This window comes from Trichechus manatus, unplaced genomic scaffold, assembly GCF_000243295.1.
Source record: "Trichechus manatus latirostris isolate Lorelei unplaced genomic scaffold, TriManLat1.0 scaffold00098, whole genome shotgun sequence".
NCBI classification, from domain to species: Eukaryota; Metazoa; Chordata; class Mammalia; order Sirenia; family Trichechidae; genus Trichechus; species Trichechus manatus.
This window is the reverse complement of record NW_004444034.1, coordinates 10,367,427-10,394,228: the sequence shown is the minus strand read 5'-3', so window position 1 is coordinate 10,394,228 and position 26,802 is coordinate 10,367,427. Positions and strand designations below refer to the sequence as shown.

General features: G+C 37.9%; 1 protein-coding gene across 1 annotated transcript in view; it reads right to left on the bottom strand.

Annotated features, from left to right (window-relative positions):
- The window catches only part of ROS1 (ROS proto-oncogene 1, receptor tyrosine kinase), a 137,112-nt gene that overhangs the window by 64,500 nt on the left and 45,810 nt on the right, over positions 1–26,802 (bottom strand). Inside the window, 12 exon segments of the mRNA XM_004382746.3 lie at positions 1,149–1,435; positions 2,590–2,795; positions 4,795–4,997; positions 5,315–5,378; positions 7,601–7,863; positions 10,060–10,204; positions 10,589–10,749; positions 11,066–11,280; positions 14,865–14,965; positions 22,586–22,777; positions 25,056–25,234; positions 26,240–26,350. Coding sequence (XP_004382803.1) covers positions 1,149–1,435; positions 2,590–2,795; positions 4,795–4,997; positions 5,315–5,378; positions 7,601–7,863; positions 10,060–10,204; positions 10,589–10,749; positions 11,066–11,280; positions 14,865–14,965; positions 22,586–22,777; positions 25,056–25,234; positions 26,240–26,350 — 2,127 coding nt within the window.

The window sequence follows — 26,802 nt, the reverse complement described above, 5'->3', positions numbered from 1 at the left end:
TGGGGTTGTTAACCAATGTCATAAAACAGCATGTGTGTTACTGTTACATGAGAAACTATCTGTTCTGTAAGCCTTCACCTGAAGTACAATAAAATATTAAAAAAAAAAAAAACTTCACTATATAGACCCAATAAAACCCATTGCCATCAAGTCAATTCCGACCCATAGCAACCCTACAGGACAGAGTAGAATTCCCCCATAGGGTTTCCAAGGAGTAGTTGAACTACTGACCTTTTGGTTAGCAGCTGAGCTCTTAACCACTGCACCACCAGGGCTCCACAGAGAACAGTGCCGCCCAATAGAAATTTATGTGATGATGGAAAGTTTTATATCTGTGTTGTTCAATACAATAGCCACTTGTGACTTTTGAGCACTTGAAATGTGTCTCATGTGATTGAGGAACTAGATCTTTAAATTTTATTTAATTTAAATTTAAATAGCCATATGTAGCTAGCGGTTACCATACTGGACAGTAAAGAGTAGACTGTTAAGAGTATATGGGGTAGTTAGAAGTTCTTGTTTTTGTTTTTTTTTTATGTTGCAATTATTCCTCATCAGGAGACTTCCAAGTCACTTTAGACTTCCAAACATTTCCTCCACAACCATGTGCATTTCAACAGACAGACCTGCAAATTATTGACCAACTCATGCTGAATGTTGAGTCAGCAGGATCACCAAAGTAGAAGTAAAGTGGGGTATTGGTAAGATCATGGACATTGGAGTTAGGCCCATTTTTAAACCTCAGCTCCTCTACTAACTGACTGTGGCCTTTGGGCAAGTTACCTAACCTTTCTCAACCTCAGTTTCCTCATCTGTAAGGTAAGGATACTAGTACCTATCTCATCAGCATGTTGAGAAGATTAAATGAGATAATGCATTTAGTAGCATGCTAGAATGTACAGTGAAGCTCAGTAAATTATACCTCTATTGTTATTTACAAATAACAACAAAAATAGGTTTAGAAAATTACATGAATGCCTACATATAATATGCCTGGAAATAACTTGAATTCTGCAAGAACATTTGGCATAATCCAGAGAAAATACCATTTGGATACTCTTTTGAGTATATGCAGGATGCAAGCCCTTTTTAATAGGACAAGAGGGGCAGCCATTGCGAAGATCTATGTACACACATCAGCATCTTACCAAGCATAGCAGGCACCATGATAACTCTCCAACACTGACATCCTTCCAGATCCATGGCCCAGATCGCTTGCCCTTTGACAAAGTATATGCATGGTTGCTTTAGGTCAGAGCTATCAATAGTCATGGCTCCACTTAACTCAAATTCAGTCACATTGCAAGAACATTGGCTCGTTCCATTCTGATAGTTTGTGGCTGTGGGTTGCAGAATGTGGTGCAAGGTGTGGTTGCTAATACTGTAGTAGAATATCTGACAGCCAAAATTGGAAACTTCTGTCCAATACAGGCGACTGTAGGGAAAAAAGTAAAAATAAAAGTCCCTCCAACTTATTGAGCAAAACATATCATTGCAAATACTAGTTTCTAATGAAGATCAATGGGGTGCCTAGGTGGCACAAATGGTTAAGCGCTCAACTATTAAGCTGACAGTTTGAACCCACCCAGAGTCACCTTGGAAGACAGGCCTAGCAATCTGCTTCCAAAAGGTCACAGCCTTGAAAATCATATGGAGCAGTTCTACTCTGCACACATGGGGTCACCATGAGTCGGAATTGACTCAACAGCAGTTAGCAATAACAACGATGAAGATCAACCATGAAATCATTCCTAATGATCAGAGGGACAAATAAAGCCTCTGGAAAAATCTCACCCAAGTGTCCAAAAACCTTCTTCTGAGATACAGGAGATCCCAAGAAGTCATTTAACTCATAGCATTTTCCAAAGATTTCTCAATAAATCATTTAGTTTACAACTAAAGCTTTGGACTATAATGTCCTTAGGCACTGTGTTAAATGGCTCATTAACAGCTGTAAATATGAAATATATTTGCATACTTTTCATCAAAACCAGTCTCCCCGCCCTTCCTCTCAAGTTTGTTTCTGCTTCCTAAAGCTAGTTAACAATCCCACCTATAACCATGCTTACAGCAAAAATGTAATTTATCTTTCCAGCTTCAGTTATTGAACGGAGGCCTTAAAACTCATGAGGGCATTAAATCAAACTAAAATGGGTGAGACAGAATAACTCTTGCTGTGCCAGACATGCTGCTCATCTGCCTCCTGCCACTGTCTCAGTCCCCTTCGTGTCTTCTCTACTAGTTAACACTTAGTACATGCCTATCAGCTGATGATATTATTAAATTTACTGGTATAAAAATCTGTTACTGAGTTCCTAGCTAGGCTAGTTAGTAAGTAGCCTAACTTTACATTAGTCAGATTGTCAGTATGAATTAAATTTACGTATTTGTGGTTGCGGCTCAAAATTTACAGTGAGCCAAGAACGCTAAGTATCTTATTTTCCCATCATTGACTTCTAATATAGAACCAAAGACATTATGTTTAATGTGTCTATATTTCTATGAGTCGGAATCAACTAGACACCAAGGGTTTGGTTTGTTAGTTTTATATTTCATTACAACAGAAACAAATACTCACACTTCACATACCTTAAGAAAGGGTAGACAGAAAAAGAGATTATTGTTGAATTCCTGTTGCAAATCTTCAGAACTCTGGGATATTTCACCTTGTGTTCAAGATCAACATCAAATATTTGCATTCCATTTTGTGATTCTTTCAGTGCAAAGTAGAGGTGCCTTGAAATCCAGTCAACTGTAATAACTGTGATATCAAAAACCAGTGCATCTCGGAACATCTTAACAGTAGGTGGAGAATAACCAAGGAGATAGTGGTCATTGTTTTGTTGTTTTGTTTTTTTTAATTTGAGGACTTTTCTGTAATCACCGACATTACTTATTTACTGCACTCCTTTGTAATCTAAACCTCAATAATTCTGGATCGTCTACCATTGTGAAATATTGCTGTCATTGATTCTCCTCATACATAGTATTTTTGCTTGGATAATGTCACTTACTACCAAGGCTTCAGACCAGTGGTACAAATTTACCTCTTCAGGCAAGATCCCTCCACTGACTCAAACACCAAACTGCCTACTAAACATCTCCATATGAATGACCCCAGAAAACAGAATTGGTCATCCTACCCTAAAACCTCCTTTTCCTTTGCATTTTATGTTTTCATGAATTTTCAACACTCATCCTAGGAGCCAATCCTGACAAATATGGTTCATCCTTGACTTCTGCCTCGTGTTATTAACCGTAATGATTTAGTCCCATTTTAAATATTTCCTCAATTTGTCCTCTCCTTTCTCACCTCATTGCCTCTCACCTAGCTCAGGCCCTTAACATTTCTTGCCTTTATTTCTGCAACAGTTGTCTAACAGTCTCATACTTAACTGTCCCCCACCCAAGTCCTTCTTCACACTACTGACAGAGAGGTCTTTCTAAAACACAATTTGATTACGTTAATGACCCACTAAATTTCTTCAATGGCTTGCTGTTGGTTTCCAAGTTGACACCTGATTCCTTAGCATGGTAAAGGAGGCCCATTATGTGCATTTTCCTGCCTACCTCTCTCCAGCTTTACCACCTGCCTGTTACTCCACCCTCACCCCCTCTTCCCTTCCAGGCTCCCTCTGTTTACTGCTCCCTAAACATACTTCCAGAAACCCTGGTGGTGTAGTGGTTAAGTGCTACAGCTACTAACCAAAAGGTCAGCAGTTTGAATCTACCAGGTGCTCCTTGGAAACTCTATGGGGCAGTTCTACTCTATCCTATAGGGTTGCTATGAGTCGAAATTGCCTCGACAACAGTAGGCTTTTTTTTTTTTTTTTTTTTTTTTGGATTAAACATACTTCCAGGAGCCCTGGCAGTGCGGTGGTTAAAGTGCTCAGCTGCTAACTGAAAGGTCAGCAATTTGAACCCACAAGCCGCTCTGCTTCCATAAAGATTTACAGGCTTGGAAACCTTATGGGGCAGTTCCACTCCATCCTATAGGGTCGCTAGAAGTCAGAATCAACTCGATGGCAGTGGGTTTTTGTTTTGTTTTGTTTTTTGTTTTTAGTTTTGAACATACTACAGTTCTTTTGTTTCCCTGCCTTTGCACTTGTTATTCCCTCTGCGTTCCCCCACCTTCATCTGGCTTATTTTATTCATCCCAAGATCTCTTTCCAGTCTACCACTATCACCATCCCAAGCTGAATTCGGTGTCCATTCTCTGCAATTCCACTGCATCCTGTTCCAAACAAAGCAGTTATATTAGTCTGTCTTCTCTACTAGCTAACATTTAGTGAATGCCTACCGCATGCCAGGAATTGGGCTAAGTGGTTTGCCTGGATTATCTCATTTAATCCTCACAGGAACACTATGATGTAGTTACTACTTAACCATAGAGGTGAAATAACTTGTCAATGATCTAGTAAATAGTGAAGCCAGAATTAGATTCTAGGTTATTAGATTGCAAAGCTCAGACTCTTAATCACTATGCAATATTGCCTTCGTAGTGCTAGACTAGTGCAAGAATACGGCTTGCTAAGGGCAAGGACTGCGATTTTTTTCCTGTGTCCCGGGATCTAATACAGTGCCTTGAACCCAATAACTGGTTGCTAAATTAATCCTGAATGACATTTGCCCAAAATCTATTTTCTGCATTTGTGGCTAAATAAGCATACATCTGTCATTTTCAATCATTCTAATCTCCGTAGTTCGACACTGACCAGTGATTTTAATTACAGAATAGTGTGATATGCAAATGCTCTACTTCCTTCATTTCAAAAGAATCACATAGTGAAATACCTCAGATCTGGAAAGATTGTGCATGTTCAGAAAGAAGAGAGAATCTCCTTGGGCATAATATCCCATCTCATTATCAGCTGTGTAGCCCATGGCACTGATGTTTCTTTCTGATGAAAATGTCCACATGACTTGATTTCGATCCATATCTAAAAAATGTATCTTGTTGCCAAAAAGAGTTATGAGGTATGGAAAAGGGTTGATTGCTGAAAACGAAAAGTAAGTAGACAATACAAATGAGAAAACTAGTTTAGCAAAGCCTCTTGATTCAATATCAGACAGCTTTGAAATCCATGGGTCCCCTTAGGGTCCATCTAGTATACTGATCTCAATCAAGAGAGTGGTTTTAATTTATAGGCTCTCTAACCCTAGGTTTGTTTAGGCATGTTTTGGTGATAATAAAAATTTATTAATTATTTTATTTGAACTTAACTTCAGCATTCATATCCCTAAGGACACCATCAGGCAAAAATGGTTTTAAAACACTATGTGTTATTTGTACAGATTTTTGTATAACAAATACCTGATGTATTGGACTTTGCTATGTCAGAAAATGGTCCCGGCCCTTCAGATGTGAAGGCTTGAACCTGAAGAGGAAAAAAAAGTGCACTCAACAGTGTCTTCACTGGCAATAATTAAGTTCTAAGACTGATGAATGTTTCATTTCACATTCCTGGCACATATTATTAATAGTTTCAAATAATTATTTACATCTAAGTACATAGCAATAAATCAATAAAAGGAAAAATACTGCCCCATACTAATGTTGTTGGGTCTGTTTTGGTTTGTGTGTATGTGTGCATGTATGTGGGTATCTAAAAAATACAGAGAAATGGTACAAATATCTACCAAAAATTTTGGAATGTCTGAAAAAGGTCTTCAGGTATTACCAAAATTAAATGACGTAGCACATTTATCAGAAGCAAAACTATAAAGATTATGGTAAACTTCCACTTATCTTGAATTCAGACAACTAGAAGCTTCAAATAACTAAATTTTCTTTACTTTTTAAAAAGGATATTTATAAAAAGAAAATAATAATTAAACCTTACACTTGAAAGTGAATAGTGTATTTCAAACCACTTTCATGTATATTATCTCTTTTGATCCTTATAACTACCAAGACTAGAAACCGGGCAAGGATCATAATCAAGGTGAGTGACTCATCCACGATGACACAGGCATAAGAACCAAGTCTCTTGAGCTCTATATACTTTTCCTTGTACAGTACCATGTCACTTCCCAACAGCAAAGTTTTTTTTTTAGTTATTTTTATTAGATATCTTTTATTGTACTGCATTGGGCAAATCGGCTGCAAAAGACCTCTTTAAAGCATTGAAAAGCAAAAATGTCACTTTGAGGACTAAGACAGGCCTGACCCAAGCCATGGTATTTTCAATCGCCACAAACCAGGAAGTGTTTTGTTCCGTTGTACATAGGGTGACTATGACTATGACTCAATGGCACCTAGCAACAGTAACAGCATCTTTCACTGTGTAATAAATCAATTCCATTTCCAAACCTTGTATATGCCTATGAAGATAATTGACATTCATAATGATGGCTCCAAAAGATAGAGCCTCAAGTGCTCTCTCAATCAACAAAACACTGGATTATTTTCATTATACTTCTACTCTGTCTCATAGGGTCACTGTGAGTCGGAATTGAATTGACAGCAATAGTTTTTTTTTTTTTTTTTTTTGGGTGGGGTTGTATATCCTATTTAATTATCTGTGTATGGTGTGTGTGTGTGTGTGTATCAAACAGTCTTTGCACAGGACCATGTGAACTGAAATTCATGCATAACCAAGCTGTGTCCTCACTTTGCGCTGTTTCATAGTGACTGAGATTTGAAACTGTATATACATATAGACAGATATACTTAACCAGAATATTTATTTAACCAGAACACACATAGTTCTTACAAATCGGAATATCTTTTTATCTTTAACTTTTAATTACTTTTTTGATTATTATATGTAAAGCGATAAATGACCAAAATACTTACGAAATTTGAATTTTACAAAAAGAAAAAGAATAGATTTTTAAGAAGCACCAATCTCTAGAACACCATCAAAACATTATTTTACCCTCAAAGAGATGGAGAATAACTCTATAACCATGTACAACATTGTTAGCAACCTGGTATCTACTGAGAATCTGAAAAATCATCAAATCATCTATCATAAGTGGAAAGATACATGAAATTTAAAATATCAAAATGGAGGCGACAGTGGCCTTTTTCCTTGACTGCTATTTTCTCTGATTTTCTCCTTTATAAGCATCCAGATGATGTCAGTCAATGAAAACTATGAGATGTCAACCATCTGACCCTCAACTTTTATTTCTATTGATAGTTCCAAATTGGAACACCCAGATGATCCATAGTGTTGGCATGACATAATAGAAAGGACTCTAGAAGTTTGATTACCACACACCACTTAGTAGTCATGTAGCTTTGGTAATTGACTGATACACCCAAGGACTTGGCTTTTTCTTCACAGCATGAGGATCAAGTGCGATAATACATATGAAAGCACCTTCTGTGGTGCATGACCTAAAGTAATAGCTTCGAAAGTAATGACTGAATCTGGGATGTACCCTGAATGCAAGAAAGCTGTCAAAATGTCCTTTGCCTTAACTGTCCCTTCTCTTCTCTTCTGTACCGTTGCTGCCCACTTGACCCCCAGGATCACAGCATACCTCACATTATTGACAGAGTGGATTACAGAATTCTTAACCTACTCCTTTAATTAATCTTCTGCTTTGCCTTGTGAAGATCCTAAAACTCCTGTTTTCATTCTCATACCTGGAAGCAAACCATGGACTCAGGTCTCATGCCCTCCAGTTGAAAAGACATCATGGAAGAAGTGACACTGACAGCAATCCAGTCTTTGAATATTTTGTTTGTGTCACTCTGATTGGATATTTGATAGAAAATTTCAAATCTTGTTAACACACCATTTTCATGCTTAGGTTTATTCCACCTAAATTCCACCAGAACTTCATTCTTGTTACTGTATTTTCCACTTGGTAATACAAATATTCTGGGATTCTCTGGTGCTGATGGAACTGAAAAGCAGATATGAAGATAAGGGCAGAAAAGAATATAGGACTTAATGCTATCACTTATGATAAGGGCACGGATATTTCTCATTCCAGACAGCTGAGATATATTTATCCCATTCTGAAAAATCTTCAGGAGAGAATATTCCATAGATTTCTTCAGAAACTTACCCAATTTCATCAGTAAAACTTACTGGCAGACAAAACATCTTTATGTCCAATTCAAATCCCTCTTACTACCACATCTTTCTCATCTGTGTCCAGTGTAGATGGAAGGTGGCTGGTTATTCTTATAAAATGCAATAATCAGTCTTATCCTGACCAAATGATGTAGCCTGCAGATGTGAATAGCAGTCACCAGGAGAAAAGGCAGGACTCTATCTAGCCTTCAGCCACTTCTGGGTGCAAAATACAGCATCTTAAGGATCCAAGCCCTCTCACTCTGAACTCTCCCAGGAGGCAGAAGTTTTGGAGAAAGTTGATAGCACCCCGAAGGTATGGTCTGGGATTCAGAAGAGAGTTCCCATTTATTCTAGAGCCAAATCAAGCAATTTAGTCTGTCTCAATCCTTTAATCAAGAGAAATTCCTCTGCCCGATTACCAAGCCATTCCATCTTAGAGGTCACTTTTCTTAGAACTCCTCCACAAGGTAACCTCTCTCCCACCCCCATTCTGATTACACTGCTTCTTAATATTCCGCACTCACACTGTTGTCCAATCTCCAGGCTTTCTTACATTTGTACTTCTCACATGAGATAGCTCTTCTCACAGTACCCTTCAGGGACCAGCCAAAGTTTTACTCCAGCCCCTAAAGATCTCTCCTGGCCATAGCAGTCCTTGTCTGTCTCCTTTTAAGAACCTGAAGCAGCTTGATAAGAATGAAGGCTCATAGTGTTGCCTATTCTCTCTATGCCATTGCTGCTTACCAATCACTGTCTTGTTTCTATGATCATTAGCCACATGTGTTTATCCCCCATCAGTTTATGAGCTGTATCACACAAAGCACCATTTCTTCTTTCTCATTAAATCCCCCCAAATCTAGCACTGGCCTGGCACACAGTAAGTACTTAATAATGTTGGTCAACTTCAATAATTTCCTACTATATTGTAAATTCTTTGAGAGCAAGGACCAAATCTCATCATTCTTCCATATTGCCTCAGCATCCAGCGGAGTACTGCTGACCCCAGCCCACAGTGCATGTCCTAATGGGTGCAGTCAAATCCATTTCCGTAGGACAACCCAACCAAAGCTGATGTCCCAAGATAATGTCAAACACAGCATACCTGGATCCAAATGTTAGCTGCTCTAGAAACTGCCCAGTCTCCACTATGTTTCTGCTGTGAGACTCATGGACAAATAGCGTTGAAAGAATTTTGACAGGATAAAATGTGATGGTGGGTAGATATCTACGTTCATTAAGCTCTTACTGCCTGCCAGGTCCTGTGCTAGGAAGTTTATATCAGTTAACTCAGTGTGATACTATTGTTTATCAACATTTGTAAAAATGACTGAACGGAGATTTTATGATAAACTGTAGTGAAAAGTCTAGACAAAGTCGCAGCCCTGTCACTTACTATAGCTATTTTTACTTCGGGCAACTGTTGGGCTTCCGTTTTCTTACTTGCGTAGTAGGAAGAATAACACCTGTTCTACTTACTCAGAGCTGTGTGAGAATCAAATAAAATGATGTTTCTGACACATGATAGGTATGTAATAAATGTTTAATAAAGGAACGATGCATATAAATGTATTTTGTACATTTTAAAGTGATATATACATTAAAGATATGTCTAGTATGCTTTTTAAACTTAATTCCAGAAAGAGAAAAAAAGACTTCAATTATTTACCTATGGAAGACTCTGAGAACATCTCCTAATAAACCTGCCTCTGCTCCTAAATGCCCATTTTCCTTATGAAGCTCTTCACAAATACCGAGATCATGTTTCTGCATCTTATATATCATTCAAATCAAGTGAAACATTCTTTAAAAATTCTTTGAAACATTATTTTGGAAGAAATTATAAAGATTTATTTTAACGGTGTTGTTGAAATCTCCAAAAGATCATTGTCAGGGTACCGAATCTACACACATCTACCAAATTGAAAGTTATTTTTAAGAATTTCTAAATATCCAATCCAGATCATGGAAAGCAAGATTCTACCTTTTTTTTTTCTTTAAGAGAATGTGTTAACCCCTGTACCTGCTTCAGGTGCTCGAAGTGATAGAGATGTTTTAGGGCCCTTTCCCCAGTAGGTATAAGGAGTGACAGAAAGATTCAACAAGGTGTAGGGCTCCAGCCCTTCCACAGTAAACACGGGCAAAGGCTGCTGTTCACTAGCCAGAAACTAAAATATAAGCACAAAACATTATTTTCTTAGAGGGAGAATCTTACCATCTTTTATTTCTAATTAACTAAAATCTCCAAATTTTGGTTCACATGCAAAGTCAAAACTTGCAGTTTTGGAAATGCTAATTTTGACTAAGTCCCATGTTTCACCATGCAAACCAGTTAAAGTGTCTCTAATATAGCCGTTAACACTAACCACAGAGCAAGTCAGAGACTGGCAGAAAGTAGGCTTTCTTAGGCAGAATTCTACTAGCCAAATGCTGCAGGAACAGCAAAGGTGATGGCCTTGGCTAAGTGAAGAAAGCGCAAACAGTATAGGCAAGGCCGATGCAGATGCCATAGTTTGTCTGAGAAATGGAAGTTAATAGAATCAAAGCCATACCTTAGAATGAGCGCTAAACTCCACACTGTAGAAAATTATACCCCAGTCCACCGCAGGTGGAGCATCCCACAGGATCTGAAAGCTTGAAGCATTTCCTTCAATCCTAAATGAAGATTCTTGAACAGAATCTGGAATAACCTTAGGGGTAAAGGAAAAGTTCCCTATGGGGTAGAAGAAAGAAAGAAATAGAGGGGGAAGGATTTAGGATTATCAATCATCATGGAAAATTAATAAAAATTACTAATAATTTGTACCAAAACAAAATTTTCCTTTAATATATCCTGAAAATCGTATTTTTCTGACTTTTTCAGGCTTTAAAGTTTGGTTAAGATGAAACTGACCACAAACAAACCAACAGTAACTACTAAAGCCTTTTCCTCTGAAAACATAATTCTTAAGAATAAATCCCAACATAAATATTTATTGAACATAGGTGTGTGGGGGGGGGGGAAGGAAGGCAAGAATAAAATACTGTACCTGGTAGAGGCTTGAGAGATGTCTGAATAATTGTGAACTGATTAAATTTGGCTGGTTCCAAAATAGAGACACTGGTTCTCTGACCTATTTCCTGAGCTGTGATAATCCTAACACCATTAATCCAGAAAAGTCGACCACTATAGTACATCAGTGCATTCTGGGAAATTTCAGAAGTACTCCAGGCTGCAAATTCCGTGATGGTGGTCTCACCAACGCTGCTAAAACACAATACCAATTAATATGTATATCTGGGGGGCAGGGGGAGGCAGGCTGGTTTATACAGGTACTGGTGAGAATGAGTGTTTGTAAGTATGTGCGTGCTTGTATATAAAGGATCCCTGATGGCTCAGTGGTTAAGCTATCGACTGCTACCCGAACGGTTGGTGATTTGAACCCACCAGCCCCTCCGTGGGATAAAGATGTGGCAGTCTGCTTCCATAAAGATTTACAGCCTTGGAAACCCTATGGGGCCGTTCCACTCTGCCCTATAGGGTTGCTGGGAGTCAGAATTGATTCAGTGGCAATGGGTTTGGTTTGGGTTTTGTGTATACAAAAACAAAGAGAAAATACTTTGCAACAATAATTGTTGTTATTCTTAGTTCCATATTAAGTTGATTTTTTACATTTTTCTTAAGTAGACACCTAAGGTAAATTTTCTAGAGGCTTCTCTCACCATTAATATGATATTGCAATAGCAAGAGTGTTACGCATGTTGCAGCTTTTAAAAAAATACGTGTGTCTTTGGTAATACCCTGCATCAAAGGCACAACCTGGATTCTCATTACTTCACTGACACAGAGATAAAGTCTTTGGCTTATTTCAATGCTCCTACAACGTGGGCATAGCAGAAGAAAGACATGAGGCAAGGTACTTCCAGACTTGGAGATAAGGTTACCGTCCAGAAAGCAAACCAGTAAAAACCAATGCATAAAGTATGAATTTGCCATCTATACATGAGGCCTAAAGATAGCCTGTAAATGTGGGGCACAGGGGTTTTGTGACCAACCAAAAATAATCCAGTAAATCACGCTGGAGATAGGAAGTATTAGGATTTTGTGTGATAATGTACAGTTAAGTGTGACTGTATGTAACTAAGAAAAGGAAGCCTGTTATTTCTGAAGGATTTGAAAAACTAAGGTACCCAAAGAGCAAGAATTTGGGGGCATATTCCCAGAATGGACAAGGGATAGTAGTTCCTGAATCTGTTGGCCTTGAGGACTCTGGTCCACAGAGACACAAAACAGCTTCCTTTATGAGCAGAGTTAGTCAGATTTCATTGGCTTGGATGGTCATCCTTTCAGTCTACCTGACCCCCTTTACTCAGATTCCTTATTTTTCAAGCAACTACCTTAAAGCTAAATCGGTTCACCCTGATGCTATGAAAGAATACCCAGTATGGCCCACATGATTATTCTGGTCCCTGGAAAAGACTATACCTCCCTGTGAATTGATTAATTCGTAGTCTAGGGGATACATACTTCAGAGGTATCATATTTCAGAAACAGACCGAACTGCATGGAACTCCCAAGCTAGCCAATTATTAAAATTGTAACTTTAGTCAAATAACCTCTCATTTAACCATCTCTAAAATGTGGGTTGTAACAATACCAATAATTATGCATCTGATCTCTATCCATCATGGCTTTCTCAGGAAATAAAAAGATGGATGGATTAAAAAGTCAATTCTATGACTGCTCCCTTCCAGTAACGCCTTCATGAACAGGCAAGCATAACAAGAGGAACAGTCAAAATCAATCCAGAAGACACAGTGAAAATCAATCCAGAAGATAGGTTTCTCCTCATTGAGTTATACTTCCCTCTTACTCTTGGTTAGTCATCTACTTACTTTCCATTCATTGTTCTAGCTTGGCCCTTCACTTTATGCTATTCACAACTTCCTGTTGCTTCAGTGATGTTTACCAATTTCTATAGCTTAGTCAAAATACACCTTTTCAGGTTAGGAAACCAAGTAAACAGATTATTGTTTAAATTGCTTTTAAAGTTTTTTTTTTTTTTCTCAATGACAGGGAGTTTTGCAATGATACTTAAAAAAAAAAAAAAAAAAAAAACCTGCACGGTTCTTTCTGAAATTATGCCGGTTGCCCAGTACCCAATAAAAACTCTCTCAGTGACCCTCAGACTTCTACTTCGATTTTTTTTTCCTTATGATTTCTCTAAATCTTTTTTTAAGCGTTGGCATTCTCCTCTTTATAAAAGTATAAAGTATAGCATTTAAAATCAAAATAAATAAAAGTTTTGTTTTGAAAATTTCACAACACTCCTTTGAGAAGCTTAAACAGAGGACCGGATCTGGGAACGGTTAGTCTTATAAAGAAGTATATTCAATAGTATTGTTCCTATAGTCCTTTTCAAATAAAATATTACTTATCCATACTTATTCAATTGTGAAGTTAGCATCTGATTTGCCTTTGGACTTTCACCTGCTTGTCTAATTTTATATTTTGTTGTTTCTACTCATCACTAGAACTTTCCAGTGACCTTATGAGATTTCATAAAAACAAATTCCAGATGGAAAGAAGCTCATCAGGCAAGACACACTTGGCCTGAGAAGTCGGCCCTTCGGGATTACTCACAGAGCTGCTGCAGCTTACAATCAATCCGTGGAAGTGTTCCTGCCAACAGAGTTGTCTGTTTCAGCATTTCCAAAACAGATATAGGATTTCCCTGTAGGGCTGGCCTGGATACCCCTTAGTAGCCACTGGTTGGATTGCTCCTTGTTTCCAGCTAAAGTCTCCTCTCTCCTGATAGTCTCCAGCACGTCTAGGTTGGTCCAAAAATTTATGACCTCTGGTATTCAGCACAACCTCAGCACTATCTCCTCACTTTCAGGAGGTCAGTGATCCAAACCCTTCCGTCCTCAACAACAGGTAAAGCTGGACTTGAGTCAAAGCTCAGTCAAAAAGTCATAACAAGATGTTTGCACTGTAAACCCTTCCATGATGCATGAATGCTCATAATAGCTAGGATTACCCTCCTGGGAATTGACTCATTCACTCATTCAACAGATGTTATTTGCAAAGTTATATGTTAGCCACTGGGTATACAGTGGCAAGACAGATACAATTCCTGCCCTCATAGAATAGATAGCCTAGCAGAAAAAGCAGGTAATTAGCAAATAACTACAATGTTGAAAGGCACTGGAAAAGGAGAGGTAGAGTGGGCTCCTTAACAAGGAGACCTAACTAATCTGGACAATCAGAGAAAGCCTCCCTGAGGGAGTGATGTTTACTCACTGCAGTTTGCAGGCTTGAGTAGCATTCTAATCAGTATCTCCACTGCACTCTGCTCATACCCCTTGGCAGCATTTACCATATTCTGTCCAAATTAGTTGTTTAAAAATCTATCTTTCCCCATAAAATATAAAATTTTCTGAAGAAGTGACTTATTAAGTTCATTAGCTCTAGGGCCAAGCACAATACCTGCAACACAGGGGTCATTAGTAAATGGTTATTGAAAGAATGGAGTCCCTGGGTGGTGCAAATGATTAACATGCTTGGCTGCTAACTGAAAGAAAGGTTGGAGGTTTGAGTTCACCCAGAGGTGCCTCAGAAGAAAGGTGTGGCAATCTATAAAAAAATCAGCCATTGAAAATATTATGGAGCAGAGTTCTACTCTGACACAGATGGGGTTGCCAGGTTGGAATCTATTGACCTGATGGCAACTGGTTTGGTTTGGTATTGAAAGAATAAATGAATTCTCATGCGTTATCATTTATAACTGAGGGGCATGTCATTCTTCTCTGATTCTCAACCAACTGCCTTCACAGGATACTACTTACCTCTGTCCCCGAAGAACAGCTGTGTACAGGTGAATACACTCACTGTCTTGAACCAACCAATACAGGAGCCCATCACCGAAGTCTAAAGTTAGAGCAATTACCTAAATAGAAAATAAAGTAAGAAAATGAGTCAAGTACATTTTTGAAGCATGCCTTTGTGAATAAGTCAGGCTTTGGCTAAAGATTTTTCATTAACATTCTTTTTGAGATGATGAACTCTTAAAGAGTTTTACCTTTAGCTGGATATAAAAATTATGTGATTGCGTCTATTACTGTGTATTTTGAATACAAACATTGGCTTCTTAAAAATCCCCGAAAGGCAGGAACTACATATTATTCACTTTTATATACTTAGCACCAGTGGTTCTCAAAGTACGATTCCTGGACCAGCAGCGTAAGCATCAAAGGGGAACTTGTTAGAAATGCAAATTCTTGGGGCCTCTCACAAGACCCACTGGATTAGACACTCTAGGGGTAGGGCCCAATGATCTGTGTTTTGACAAGTCCTCCTGGTAAATTTGATGCACACTTAAGTTTGAGAACTTTACTGCCCACCGTCTAGCACAGAGCTTGACACGTCAATAAATTTTAGTTAACTGAACAGAGTAAGAACTGAAAGAGCCATCAGTTTCCCCTTCCACATAAGCAAACAGTACGTATTCTTCATGAAAGGGAAAGAAGAGGATGGAAAGATGCCTTTAACTAAAAATAGATGGTTGTTTCAAAAGTTAATTTACAAGTTGCTTGGAACTTGGAACACACTTTCCTTTATAAACCATATTACAGTGTATTATACTGGCAGTTAGATTCTCAGGTCAGTACCCTAAAGCTCATGAAATCTATAATGTACTTTTCCATCGTTTTACCCACCTTCAATGTCTAATTCAAGATTATGTTATATATTTAGGCACTCTGGTAATAAATTTAATAATATATAATAGGTATTGAAGATATATAGATATATATACACATACACATATAGAGAGAGAGAGCGAGAAAAAGAATACATGTTCCTCATCTGGTTTTATTTGCTCATTCTGAACGTAAACTATAACAAAGCCGTGTGTCTGGTTATCTACATTTCCCCTTTATGCATTTATATTATTTTCTTTATTGAGGTTATGTCCTTGAGATAATGGCTACACGCATCATGGTGAACAGAAATCACCTATGTAGGGGAACTGGAAACCCTGCTTTAGGTTGGGTTGGGAAAAAAAACAAATATTAGGCAAAAAAGTATATAAACATAACTTACTCTGAAGTTCAAATTTTATGCGTTTTAGGAGAAGCATATATTCCATAATTCAAACAAAAGAGGTAGGTCATTCTTTTTGTAAGAATATGAAAAATTACACCAGCAATTTACATTTAGATGTATTACATAGTATTTAGAGTGTTCATGTATCTTAACTAAGCGGCATAACAATCTTCTAATATAAGAACTACTCTCTCCAATTTACAGATAAGGAAACTGAGGCTCAAGCAGATCAATTGCTTCCCAAGGACACTTTCAAACCCATTTCTAAGTCCTCACTCACATAGGTTTTTCTTTGTACTAGAAATAATAACTGCTCAAATGCTCCAAAAGTATTAATTTGTTATTATTTAACTACATTTAAGTGAATACTCATTTCTGAAAAATAATTCCTTCTAGAAAAAATTAAATTATAGATTGGATGATTTTTCAACAACAAAAAAGTCATCTAGGGTCGCTATGAGTGGGAATTCACTCAACAGCACACAACACAACAACAAAAGTTTTACTCTAGAATCAGATAAGGCCCCCGGTTTAGCTGATGTATCAATGACTTCAAGACTTTGACCTTTGTTAATTGTTAAATGTAATTATTATGACATAATTTTTCTGTTTTATTTGTCTGTTCTTCACATTTTATGTAATTGTTTCAACTACGCACCCCTGCTTCTCTCCTTCTAAACAATACCCTGAATTTGCCAGCCTGATTGACTTCACTCCTGGCCTCAGAGGTGGGCCTTCAATGGACAAAAGTAATTAGTAGAAGGAGTCGCTGAGCAGTGCAAACAACTAACCGAAGGTTGGAGGTTTGAGTCCATTGAAAGACCTATGGAGCAAAGTTCTACTCTGACACTCATGGAGTCACCATGAGTCAGAAACAATTTGATGGCAACTGGTTATTGGTTAATTAGCAGAAAAATTCCTGACTCCAGAGACAGGTTCAGAGATGGGCATATGACCACTTCAGGACAATCTGAATGCATGAGATTCAATATCAATATGTTTGACATATTGGAGATGTTTTTGTGTGCTAGCTACTGTCAAATCGTCCTTTGACTCATGGCAACCCCGTATGTTACGGAATAGAACTGCTCCATAGGGTTTTCTTTTTTTTTAAAAGACAAAATATATATTCTTTCATTTCATTGTGCTTTAGGTGAAAGTTCACAGCGCAAATTAGTTTATCATTCAAAAAATGGTACAAAAATTGTTTTGTGACATTGGTTGCAATCCCCGCAATGTGTTAGCACCCTCCCCCTTTCACCCCAGGTTCCCTGTGTCCATTCCTCCAGTTTTCCTGCCCCTTTCTGCCTTTTCAAAAGTCTTGGCTTTGGGCAGGAGTTGCCCATTTGGTCTCCTGTACATGACTAACTAAGAAGCACGTTCCTCATTTGTGTTACCGTTAGTTTTATAGGCCTGTCTAATTTTGGCAGAAAAGTGAGCTTCGGGAGTGGCTTTAGTTCTGAGTTAGCTGGGTGTCCAGGGACCAAAGTCTCGGGGGTTCCTCCAGTCTCTGTCAGACCAGTAAGTCTGGTCTTTTTTGTGTGTGAATTTAAATTTTGATCTACATTTTTCTCCTGCTCTGTCTGGGACCCTCTATTGTGATCCCTGTCAGAGCTGTCGGTGGTGGTAGCCAGGCACCATCTAGTTCTTCTGGGCTCAGGCTGGTGAAGCTGTGGTTCATGTGGTCCTTTAGTCCTTTGGGCTAATATTTTCCCTGTGTCTTTGGTTTTCTTCATTCTCCTTTGATCCGGATGGAATGGGACCAACAGATATATCTTAGCTGGCCACTCACAAACTTTTAAGGTCCCAGATGCTACTCACCAAAGTAGGATGTAGAACATTTTTTTCTTTTTTGTTTGTTTGTTTTTCCTTCTTTTTTTTTATTGTACTTTAGATGAAGGTTTACAGAACAAATAGTTTCTCATTAAACAGTACACATATTGTTTTATGACAATGGTTAACAACCCCACGACATGTCAACACAGTCCCTTCTCAACTTTGGGTTCTCTATTACCAGCTTTCCTGTCCCCTCCTGTGTTCCAGTCCTTGTCCCTGGACTGTTGTGCCCCATTAGTCTCGTTTGGTTTTACTGCGCCGTCTAATCTTTGGCTGAACGGTGAATCTCGGGAGTGACTTCATTACTGAGCTGAAAGTGTGTCCAGGGGCCATACTCTCCAGTCTCTGTCAGGGCATAAGTCTGGTCTTTTTTTGTGAGTTAGAATTTTGTTCTACATTTTTCTCCAGCTCTGTCAGGGACCCTATATTGTGATCTCTGTCAGAGCAGTCAGTGGTGGTAGCCGAGCACAATCTAGTTGTACTAGACTCAGTCTCGTGGAGGCTGTGGTTTTGTGGTCCATTAGTCCTTTGGACTAATCTTTCCCTTGTGTCTTGTTTTCTTCATTCTCCCGTGCTCCCAAAGGGGTGAGACCAATGGAGTATCTTAGATGGCTGCTCGCAGGCTTTTAAGACCCCAGATTCTACTCATCAAGGTAAAATGTAGAACATTTTCTTTATAAACTGTGTTATGCCAATTGAGCTAGATGTTCCCTGAGACCTTGGTCCCCACAACCCTCCGCCTAGCAATTCAGTCCCTCAGGGAGTTTGGATGTGTCTGTGGGGCTTCCATGACATTTCCTTGTACAATTTGTGCTGGCTTTCCCAGTGTTGTGTACTGTCTTACTACATAGGGTTTTCTCGACTGTAATCTTTATGGAAGCAATTTGCCAGGGCTTTCTTCTATGGAGCTGCTGGATGAGTTTGAACCACCAACCTTTAGGTTAGCCGCCAATCCCAAACTACTTGCACCACCCAAGCTTCTTATTGGAGTAATAGGTCTCTCTTTTCTGTTGATTTAAACCTGGATTCATGGACACCAAAATTGCTGGCAGTCGTCTTGGGATCATAAGCAGAATGCGCCTAATGCAGTCAATACTAAAGCTGCAGAGCCAGGTCCTGGTCACTTCGAGACACTGCATCAAGCCTTGCCTGAAGCTCACCGTAACAGTGGACATTTTAATTACTTGAACCAGTGAATTCCATTACTGTTGAAACCAGTGGTCCTCAAACATTGTTGCACATTAGAATGACCTGTGGAGTTTTTAAGATTCTCAATTCCCAGGATTCACTCTATTAAATTATGATCTCTGGAGGTGGAATCCAGTCTCCAATATTTTTTAAAACTCCCCAGGTAGTTCCGATGTGCTGCAAAGTTTGAACACCAGTGGTTTAAACTGTTTTTAAGTTATTTTCTATTCATTGCAATCAAAAACATCCTGATATACTTTTTAAATATAATTTTAATTTTATTTATAAAATACAGGATGTTTATGTGCTATAATTGGATAGAATCATGTGTATCTAAAGCTCTATTTCCAACTGCACCTGACAATCACTTCTTACTACTCTTACTTTGTCCTCTTGTTGCTCTACATATATTTATTTTATTTCCACTTGTCTAGGTGAGACCTGAGGGAAGACAGCTTCTCCTATGAAATAGAATGCATGAGATAGAAGTTTCTATCCAAGGGACCTTTTTTGCTTTCTTCAGGCTTATAGATATTTTTCAAATAAGCTGAAGTTGCCAGGAGTCTGACCTCAGATTAGTGGAGTCTCTCGATTGTAGACATAGAGGCTAAGAGGTATAACATAGGATTAATGTTGATGACCTCATTGTTAGTAAGACATGGTAGCATTCAAAAAAAATTGATGAGCCAGTGAAAAATGTGAAAAGAATGCAATAAGGTGTCCAAGAACTAAGAATACTTGCTGACAGGTTACCCAAGACCTGCTACAAAGAAGCAATCATGAGACATACCGCTGCAAAACTCTTCAGTTGTCATATAAATCACAGCTTTCTGTCTCCAAGCAAACTCAACCTATTCCTTTCTCAGGAGGTAAAAATCTATTCTAGCAATTCCCAGCCGTTTGGGAGTTGAATCATGTCCTTGCCACGGCTAAAAGATTTATTGACTATTTTTTTCAGTTAAAGTGAGTGATTTTAAAATGAGATGCACGGAATTTTTTTTCTAAGTTACAGATTGACTTTATTTTATCTCTTAAAAAGGAGAATCTATAACTCCTATTGCTGGAATACAATAAACTATTCCAACTTTGAGTCAAATTCAGGTTTGGGGTCATTATCCCATTTCTCAGTATCAGTCAGTCAGGCCCATATTTAAACAGTCAGAGGGTGATCCATAAATCTTTGGAAACCATTGCTATGTCTAATAATACCCATCCCTTGGAAATAATTCCTTTGATCTAAACTAAAGTCCTTATGTTAAAATTTAGTCCTATGGTAAGAGTACCGCATACTATGAGTTGGACCCATCAGATGTAGCAAAAAGTATCTTATTCATCTCACTTCATTCTCCCTTTTCATCAACAAATATTGTAAATTTTTCTATTAAAAAGTTGGAGGACTGTATTTCATTATAAAGGGGCTCTAGTGGTGCAACAGTTAAGCGCTTGGGTGCTAATTGAAGAGTTGATGGTTCAAACCCCCCCAAGTGGTTCCACAGGAGGAAGACCTGGAGATTTCCTCCCGTAAAGATTATAGCCTAGAAAACCCTCTAAGGGAGTTCTACTCTGTCACATGGGATAACTATGAGTGGAAAATCAACTCAATGGCGCCTAACAACATTTCATTATACCTGCTAATTGTGAAGTATTTTATGATTCTATGATAAATTTGTGAGTGACATATAAACGAATGACAGTGAGATGAGGAGTTTGCTCAGTGCAAAATTTGTTGCCCTAAAAGCAAGCACTATTATTAAAGGAGGCAGATGGACGAGACATCAAACCAAGGAAGCAGAACACAGATTTGCACAAGAAGCAACAACATTTAACCAGCAGCTGTGAGGATATGGAGTAGGGATTTAAAGAAGGATGTATTTCCCCACACTTGCTAGAACTCTAAAGACCCACTGATTTATGGAAACTTACCACGGCCACTCCAGAGTCTTCCTGGGTGGTGAGGGCATGCAAACAACCAGATGGGGTAGTGGGGAGATTACTGACAAAGTTCTCAAGGTCAAGAAGAAGTTACTCTTGAGATAATATTATCTGTAATGTATGTTTACAAAAATGAACGTACTGTCCCCAACATTTATACTTAAAACATAAAAAAAATATTATCTTTGTATTCAAACTCAAGTGGCTCCAAAAGAGACACAGAGGACTTTTTCTTTATTTGACAGGAATGATAAAGCTCTGGATTTAGTGCATACATTTCTGTCTATTTTAAATATCTGTCTTATATCCTATATACACTAATCAGTTCTCTTTAAATATTCTAGAAATTATAGTCCATATATACTATGGAGAAGCCCTGGTTTTACAGTGGTTAAGAGCTTGGCTGCTAACCAAAAGGTCAGCAGTTTGAATCCACCAGCTGCTCCTTGGAAGCCCTATGGGGCAGTTCTACTCTGTCCTTTAGGGTCACAATGAGTCAGAATTGACTTGATGGCAGCGGGTTTGGGTTTTTTTTTTTTTTTGATATTGGGGATCAAATGATTCAACAATTTGTATATATAGATATTGTTATCAAATTGTTGAGTCATTTGATATAGCTATATTTATGATCTGGTATATCTGTATCATGTATATTTTATCTCTATCCACCCAAAAAGACTAAAAAAAAAAAAAAGAAGAAGAAGAAGGGAAAGATGTTTAAGGAATATCCTAGTAGTATGAATGATTTATTTCTTCTTAATGCTTTTCTGTAAAGCCTAAGTTTTATACAATAGGTATATATTGCTATTATAATCAAAAAAATAAGATTCAGAAGTTTAGATGGATAGCTACAGGGTAGCTAAATAAATTCAAGAAAAAGAGGGATTGCTTCTAGAAGTTAAGGAAATAAAAATAATGTTTATTTTAGAAACATTCATATATCCGGTAGGTTTTCCAGATTGAATGACAATAATAAGAGCTAAAATAATGGAGCATTTACCATGTGCCTGGAACTATTGCCACTACTTCATATGAATTATCTCACTTAATCTTCACAGCACCTCTGTGAGGTAAGATAATTGTTATTATTCACATTTTTTGGTACCAAAACAGAGGCAGAGAAGTCAAGTAATTTGCATAGGGGCCACAGAGTTGGTAGAGCACTCAGTACCCAAAATTGTTGAAAATTAATAAAGTACTTGATCACATCCAACAAAAAGCTCTAAAACATTCAATAGAAATTGTTAATACTATAAAAGCAATAAGAAATTAAAATGCAAAAGCTTCCATTACATTTAAATTTATATTTCTATTTACTGAATCAACATGACAATCAGATAGGGCTTAGAGAAATCTCAGTTACACCAAGATCTTACTATAACAGCATTTCATATAACAAGATTCAATCTTAACTATTCACAATAATCAGAGACAGTATGACTATAACTGAGCAATAGCACTACCTAGTATTATTACATGATCAGATTTTTTTTTTTTAAGTGGTCACCTTTTTCCCAGAAAGCCAAGTCTGTGCCTGTAGTGTAAGTGAACTTTCCCCATTTAGTCTGGTGCTTTCAACTGAGTATAGCGTGGTCCAGTAGAGATAGCCACCAACTGAATCCACCACCATGTCATTCACTAACAGCTTGACATGAGTCACAGTGTCTGTATGTCCTGTCAACAGAGACTGTCTCTGTATCTGCAAAATAGAATAAGCATGGTCAGTTAACGATTTTCAAACAACCTCATTATTTCTGCATGGTTATTGTAATAGTGAGTTGCTGCATTTATGCATTCAGTCATTCAACCACAAACATTTATCAGCACTATGTGCCAGGAGCTCTGGTAGTACAGTGGTTAAGTACTTGCTGCTAACTGAGAGGTCGGCAGTTCGAACCCACCAGCCACTCCACAGGAGAAAGATGTGGTAGTCTGCTTCCGTAAAGATTGGAAGCCCTATGGGGCAGTTCTACTCTGTCCTATAGGGTCTCTATGAGTTCAAATCAACTTAACAGCAATGTGGTTTTTTGTTTGTTTTTGATATGTGCCAGGTAGCACATTAAGCTCTGGAAACATAACAAAAAACAACCGAATATGCCCCCTGCCCTCATGGAGCTTAATCTTTTCCATGTTTCTAAAGAGAATGGAGGTAAATCTATGTTGAGTTAAAATATACAATGTTCCTAATCATATATCCAGATAATCGACACACTGCCTGGTGTTTGTATTTGACTGAGTTACTGCAGAACATGTATTAAAAAAAACCCGTTGCCGTCAAGTCGATTCTGACTCATAGTGACCCTATAGGACAGAGTAGAACTGCCCCACAGAGCTTCCAAGGAGCGCTTGGTGGATTCGAACTGCCGACCTTTTGGTTAGCAGCCTGAGCTCTTAACCACTACGCCACCAGGGCTTCCAAAGAACATGTATATAACCTGATAAATGATGACATCTCCCCTTGTGCATCTCTACCTGTATATTTCCCCAATATTAATCACTGCAATTATTGAGTATCTATGTGCCAGGCACTGTACTTTTTTAATCTCTAAAATATTAACTCCTGTAACCCTCACATTAAGCCTATAAAGGATTTCCATTCCCTATTTTTTCACAAGTAAACTGGACTTAAAGAAGTTAAGTAGCTTGCCCTGGAGTTAAACAGTTTTATAAGAGACAGAGAAAATACTTGAAAACAGTTTTTATATCTATCTTCCACTTCCTAGTTTAAAACTGTTTTCAAACTAACCTGTTTTAGGGAGTATTCTATGATAACCCCACTCAACTCCGTTCTGCCTGAGTATCCTTGGTGCTTATGAATTCAGACTGTATCATACTGCTTTGCTTCTAAATACAATTGCTTTGTGTGCTTCTTTTATTATTTCATATGTGTATTTTATCTCATCAAAAGAACAAGTCATGATGGTTGCACAACTCTGAATATACTAAAAACCACTGAATTCTATATTATAAAAGGCTGAATTTTATGATAAATAAATTATATCTCAATAAAGCTGTTATTTAAAAAAAGAGCAGGTGCATGTCTACTATTTATATTTCCTATCATGGCTATTATCAAGACTCTTTACACATAGTTAGTAGATAAGTGACTGTTGAATGAATCAATAAGTAAGTAATAAGCACCCTCCTGAACTGAAAATTATTTAAGTACCATGTTTCTTGATCTGTCAGGCCAGCATACTTATCATTAACCCTCCTTCTTTTCAAAGTGTACCACTATACAGGTGTGTGTTCTTCATTTTACCTGCCTGGTCCACCCTCTGCCTTCTCCACACTACTCGGTGCCCCTGGATGCTGATGTCTATGGATCAATCTACTTGGTTCCCGCGTTCTCTAGCTTCCAGTGAGGTTCAGCCAATGGGAGCACTGGCAGAAGATCAGCAGGAGGAAAGAGGGGTTGGGGTAGTTATTCCCTCAGTTCTCTCCTTGTCAACCATACATTGTGACAGTGACTGAGTTTCTATACCTAAAGCCACAGTACATATTAGCAACTCTTCCCTACTGCTACAGCTCTCACCAGGTTCTTCCCCTTGCTCCTTCATACCTGGAGGTAGTTATATCTTCCCACACTTGCTAGCCCAGGGAATGCTTCATGATTCCTTGGTGGTTTTTCGTAGTCCTGTCCATAGCTTTGAAAACAATCCCTGCATGTAATTTCCTTTAATCAGGCCTTTGGAGTGTGCCATCTTCCTGCTGGGACCCCATCTCACAGGTGAGTATTTTTAATGTATTTAAGATATTATTGAAAATACATAACCAGTACATTGAATGGTGATACAAAATTTTTTTTACAAATAAATGCATTTTAATAAAAACATGACTAGGTTTAGAGACAAATATTAAATAGATGATAATATGGATGATACACAAGTATGAAAAAAATCATAAAAATGCCATGCAAATCACTGAAGTGGGTGGGCATTGTCCTAGACCATCCAGAATGCTGGCCTTTAACTTACCACATATGTCTTTCCAGCCCAGTAGAGATAGTGACCCAGCCACTCAAAAGCTAAAGCCCCTGCTCCTGCAATGTTGGGTATGGGGTAATTCTCTGAGATATCCGTCCCATTTAGCAGCCACACGTAAATGTTGCCTTTCATGTCACTGTAGTAGAGGCTGTTGTTATACCAATCCATGTCTCAAAATGAAGTGAGTTATTAAGAACAGTTATTTCTCACATATGCCAACATAAATACGGCAAGTCAACAAATCACATGTGTACCTCTATATATTTTTAAAGCATATACTCACATAGATGTTTATTAGCAATTCAGCGATCTCTAAAGAATATTCCAGTAAAGTTATCCCAAAATCTTAACCTCTAACTAATACTTATCGAGCAACTCTTCTGTGCCAAACACTATTCTAGGCATTTTAAATCTCTCACTTATTTCTTACAGCGTTATAAAGTAGGAATTATCCCCATTTTTGAGACGGCAAACCCAAGACCTCACAGCTGAAAATAGGGGAAAGCCCCTATTCCAGCCAACTCTAACGAAGTATTGTAATTGTTGCCATTGTTAACATATTACCTTCTATGACTAACTCCTTTGCTAGCCAGAAATGCTGTTGTACTTTTAATAACCAAGCACATAGAAAAAATAGAGAATTATAGAAGATGTCATCTTTAAGCAAGATCACTGCTTTACTATCATAGAATGAAGACTTTTCTTCATACTAATACCATCTAGGCAAAAACTACCCATTCATTACATACTAATCTTCTTTGTCAACAAATTATTTCTTAAACAGCTTATTTAGAACTTTATGTAGCAGTTCTTTGCTCCCATCTTATAGCAAACACAGAGTATATTACTTAAGTATAGTTGTCTTAGTGGAACTTGATAGTCTATTACTGTGAGACAATAAGGATAGATTAAAATATATGACAAGTATATCAATGCTTTCCTGAAGTGGGCATAAGTCAATCAACAATGTCAAAGTTTGTAAAATAATAAATAGCATTCCCATTTGAGTACTGATATTTTCTTAATAGTATCACTAGTGCTATAGTTCAGTCAGTATATTTTTTTTTCTTTATTTTGTTATTACAAAAGCATTCAATTATTTTGATTTATTGAATAACTTGGGAAGTCTTAGGAGTGGAAACCAAAACCTGTCATCCAGGTGACTTGGTGTTTACCTGACACATTTCCTATATCAGAAGACAAGAATTCTCCTGGGCCAAAGCTATTTAATGGCTTACTCCAAAGACCATCTTCTTTCACAGCCACAATAAATGGTGGTTCGGTTGCTAGTTTGCAAAGAGGAGATTAAAAGAAATATCATAGCAAGTGCATTCTTTCAGGTATACATCTTATACCCTAAGATCTTTTTACTCAGTAAAGGAACATCTACATTTCAAAAAATTCTATGAAAGATATGAGTGATTGTATCTGTTTAAAAGAATTATCTGTCACATTAAACATACTTTCTGACACATCCTCCCCAAGGGTCCAAATTATTGGGCTGAGGCCTGGGGACCATGGTCTCGGGGAACATCTAGCTCCATTGGAATAACATAGTTCGTAAAGAAAATGTTCTACATCCCACTTTGGTGAGTAGCATCTGGGGTCTTAAAAGTTTGTTAGTGGCCATCTAACATACTCCACTGGTCCCACCCCATCTGGAGCAAGGGAGAATGAAGAAAACCAAAGACACAAGGGAAAGATTAGTCCAAAGGACTAATGGACCACAACTAGCATG